Source organism: Aptenodytes forsteri, unplaced genomic scaffold (assembly GCF_000699145.1).
Source record: "Aptenodytes forsteri isolate BGI_AS27 unplaced genomic scaffold, ASM69914v1 Scaffold243, whole genome shotgun sequence".
Lineage (NCBI taxonomy): Eukaryota > Metazoa > Chordata > Aves > Sphenisciformes > Spheniscidae > Aptenodytes > Aptenodytes forsteri.
In genome coordinates, this window is record NW_008795314.1 from 113,921 (window position 1) to 117,381 (window position 3,461).

A 3,461-nucleotide genomic window follows, 5' to 3' on the forward strand; every position below is an offset into this window, starting at 1 on the left:
CCCACCTCCACAGCAAGCTGCACTGCATGAGGAACTACATCCACATGAACCTCTTCGCCTCCTTCATCCTGAAGGGCGTCTCCGTGCTGGTCATCGACGCCCTGCTCAAGACCCACTACAGCGACAAGATCGATGACTACAACGTGCACATCTGGCTGAGCGACGAGGTGAGCTGCAGGGCCGGTGGGGCTGGGGGCACGGGTGGCGCGGCAGCCCTGACTCCTGCCCGCAGGCGGCCGCGGGCTGCCGGGCAGCCACGGTCTTCATGCAGTACGGCATCGTGGCCAACTACTGCTGGCTGCTGGTGGAGGGCATCTACCTGCACAACCTCCTGGTGGTGGCCGTCTTCTCCGAGAGGAGCTACTTCACCCTCTACCTGTGCATCGGTTGGGGTGAGTGCGGGCGGGCTGGCTCCCCGTCCCCGTCCTCCGACCCCAACCTTGACCCCGCTGTGCCTCACCTGCCCCCTGCCCACCTCCCTCCAGGGGCGCCTGTGCTGTTCCTCATCCCCTGGGTCATCGTGAAGTTCCTCTACGAAAACATCCAGTGAGTGTCAACCCCTGCAGCAGGTCGGTGCCTGCGGGTGTGCAGGGCACGGGTGGGTGCGCATGGGACACATTGAGGGATGGTGGGGATGGTATGCAGGGCACGGGTGGGTGCGCGTGGGACACATTGAGGGATGGTGGGGATGGTGTGACAGCCCCAGAGAGGCTCCACGCCATTGCCCCGTGCAAGGAGCCAGGTGCTGGTCTGTGGCCCTCACTCAGCTGGGGCTGCTGACACCACGCCGGGCTCTAGCAGCCACCCGGTTGAGGGTCTACCCGGCAGTCCCCGTCCCCACCCTCTGCAGGTGCTGGACCACCAACAACAACATGGGTTTCTGGTGGATCCTTCGCTTCCCCGTGTTCCTGGCCATCCTGGTGAGTCCGGGGCTGTGGCTCTGCCCACCGCAGCCCTTTCCTCAGCGTCCGCGAGGGCCCCGAGCCTGCTGAGAAAGGGGCTGCCCTGGACAGGGGACAGAGCTGCCCTGCCTGCCCCTGCCCTGCCCAGGCCTGCCCCTCATGGCTCACTCTGCTCCATTGCAGATCAACTTCTTCATCTTCATCCGCATCATCCAGATCCTCGTCTCCAAGCTCCGCGCACACCAGATGCGCTACACCGACTACAAGTTCAGGTGGGTGGTGGGCACAGCCCTGGCCCCGCATGCCCATGGGTGCATACACTGGTGCGTGTGCGTGTGCGCCCACCCCGCGACTCCGGTGTTGACGGGCCCCTCTCCACACAGGCTGGCCAAGTCCACGCTGACGCTGATCCCACTGCTGGGCATCCACGAGGTGGTCTTCGCCTTCGTCACGGATGAGCATGCCCAGGGCACCCTGCGCTATGTCAAGCTCTTCTTTGACCTCTTCCTGAGCTCCTTCCAGGTGAGCCCAGTCCCACACAGGACGGGCCCTCCGCAAGGACCCTCCGTCTCGGCAGGGACCAGATCAGGGTTGGGGTTGGAGTCCAGCTGCACGCCTCTCATGCCTCTCCCTCCTCTACCCAGGGGATGCTGGTGGCCATCCTCTACTGCTTCGTCAACAAGGAGGTGAGTGGGACAGCATGGGAGCTGGCAGCCGGGGGGCCTCATGCAGCCGGCAGGCACAGGGCCACGCTGACGGCAGCTGCTCGCAGGTGCAGGCAGAGCTGCTGAAGAGGTGGCAGCGTTGGAAGCTGGGGAAGGACCTGGCGGAGGAGTACAAGCACACCTACAGCCACGCGCCCAGTGCCCGCAACGGTGCCGGCAGCGCCTGCGAGAAGCATCAGCTGGTGAGTGGCTGTGCCAACGGGCTGGGGCGCAGCCCAGCCGCCACGCGCCCCGGCACCCACTACCTCGAGAGGACCAGCCGCAGCACCACTGAGCACCTCGCCCTGGGGGACCGGCACCACTGCTACGAGTTCCCCGAGACCACAGCCGAGAGCCACTTCTGAGCCTGCAGCCAGAGCAGGAGGGCTGTGCCGGCCCTGCTGCCGCAGGCTGAGCCAGCTGGGGCGGCCGCTGCCTCCCTCCCCAGCCCCATCCTCCTCCGGGCATTGCACAGGCTGTGCAGGACCCTGCCCACCCTGGTGAGGACGCTGCACCGTGCCAGATGTGCACGGGACGATGGACGCAGCTGGGCCAGCTGCAGGTGAGGAACGGCGAGCGGGACCTGGACCTCTGTGGGGATAGGATCTGTGGGGCGGGGGGGATCTGTGTGTGGGGTGGGGGGGTCATCCTGTGGTGCTGCCCTTGTGCACCTTCGAGACCCTTTGCGCAGTGCTGTAATTTATCTGTCGTAACTGTAAATAGGTGTGGGCCCATGCCGGGCTGCAGGGCCAGCTCCGCGTGCGCCTCTCTGTCCAGAACGGGTGTCCGGGGGGTGGGGCAGACCGTGCCCGCGAGCACCAACGGGTGATGGCCACAGCCATGGAGGGGGAGCTGGGCCGCCTGGCATGGATGGGCTGCACCAGAAGACAGCCCCGCTGCCTGCCCCACAGCCTCGCTGCTTGCCCTGCTGCCTGCCCACAGGTGAGCGAGGCAGACGTGAGGCAGCCGCCGCTGCAGCGCTGCCGGACAGGGCTCCAGCTCCCCGCCAGCACGCGCTCTCCTCTGGCTGCTAATTGGCTCTGTCCTCTCACTGCCAGGAGCCCTTAATTAAATCATTTGGCTCTGCCCACTGGCACCCCCTCTCTCCTGGGAGCCGGCCCAGGCCATGGGCCATGCAGCAGCCGCCGGCAGCGCTGAGCACCGTGAGCAGTGCCATGGGGTGCGGGGCTGTGGGTCTCCCTGTGCCGGCAGACCGGGCTGGCTGTCCGTGGCTGGGAGGGAGCGCAGCAGGCCGGCACCGTAAGAGGCTTGTGCCATGCACATGAGCGCTAAGCCCGGATGCCAAGGCTTTGGGCACCACAATCGCCTGGTGTGCTGGGATTAGCCAGGTGCACCTCCCCGGCCGGGGGGCACCCTGCCCGATGGGTGGTGGCGGGACAGACAGCTGGCCCTGCCACGACCCCCTGCCGCCCCATGGGCCCTGGGCACGGGGCACTGCCCGTCACCCACCGCAGCAAGCCCTGCCTGGCCCCAGGCAGATGACAGTCCCCGGCTGTCCAGACCCCACGCGCAGCCCGGCACAGGGGATGTGATGAGCAGGGCGAGCGCTTGGAGCCGTGCTCCGGCAGCCACCGGTAGCCACACGCAGTAAACGGCAGCGCTGGGCGGGCGGTCGCCCCCCCGCCAAATCCCATCCTGTCCCAGCATCGTCCGCACTGCCACAGCCACGGCCCTGTTGGCCGGCACGAGGGACGGTGGGAGCCACGCCGGCTGCCCGGGGGGGTGGCGGGGGGTGGAGATCACAGACTGCTGCAAGGGCAGAGGCGGCAGTGGGGCTGGCTGCGGCATGGGGAGAGCATGCCCACAGCGCCCGGCTGCGCGGCTCTTGGCTTGG

General features: G+C 67.4%; 1 protein-coding gene across 1 annotated transcript in view; it reads left to right on the plus strand.

Moving 5' to 3' along the window:
• GCGR (glucagon receptor) overlaps positions 1–1,971 on the plus strand; it is a 3,410-nt gene extending 1,439 nt beyond the window's left edge. Inside the window, exons 6-13 of the mRNA XM_009279383.2 lie at positions 14–167; positions 233–392; positions 486–546; positions 851–920; positions 1,086–1,174; positions 1,286–1,424; positions 1,547–1,588; positions 1,675–1,971. Of these exons, the coding sequence (XP_009277658.2) occupies positions 14–167; positions 233–392; positions 486–546; positions 851–920; positions 1,086–1,174; positions 1,286–1,424; positions 1,547–1,588; positions 1,675–1,971 (1,012 nt within the window). The remainder of the gene's footprint in view (positions 1–13; positions 168–232; positions 393–485; positions 547–850; positions 921–1,085; positions 1,175–1,285; positions 1,425–1,546; positions 1,589–1,674) is intronic.
• Positions 1,972–3,461: the final 1,490 nt, after the last annotated feature.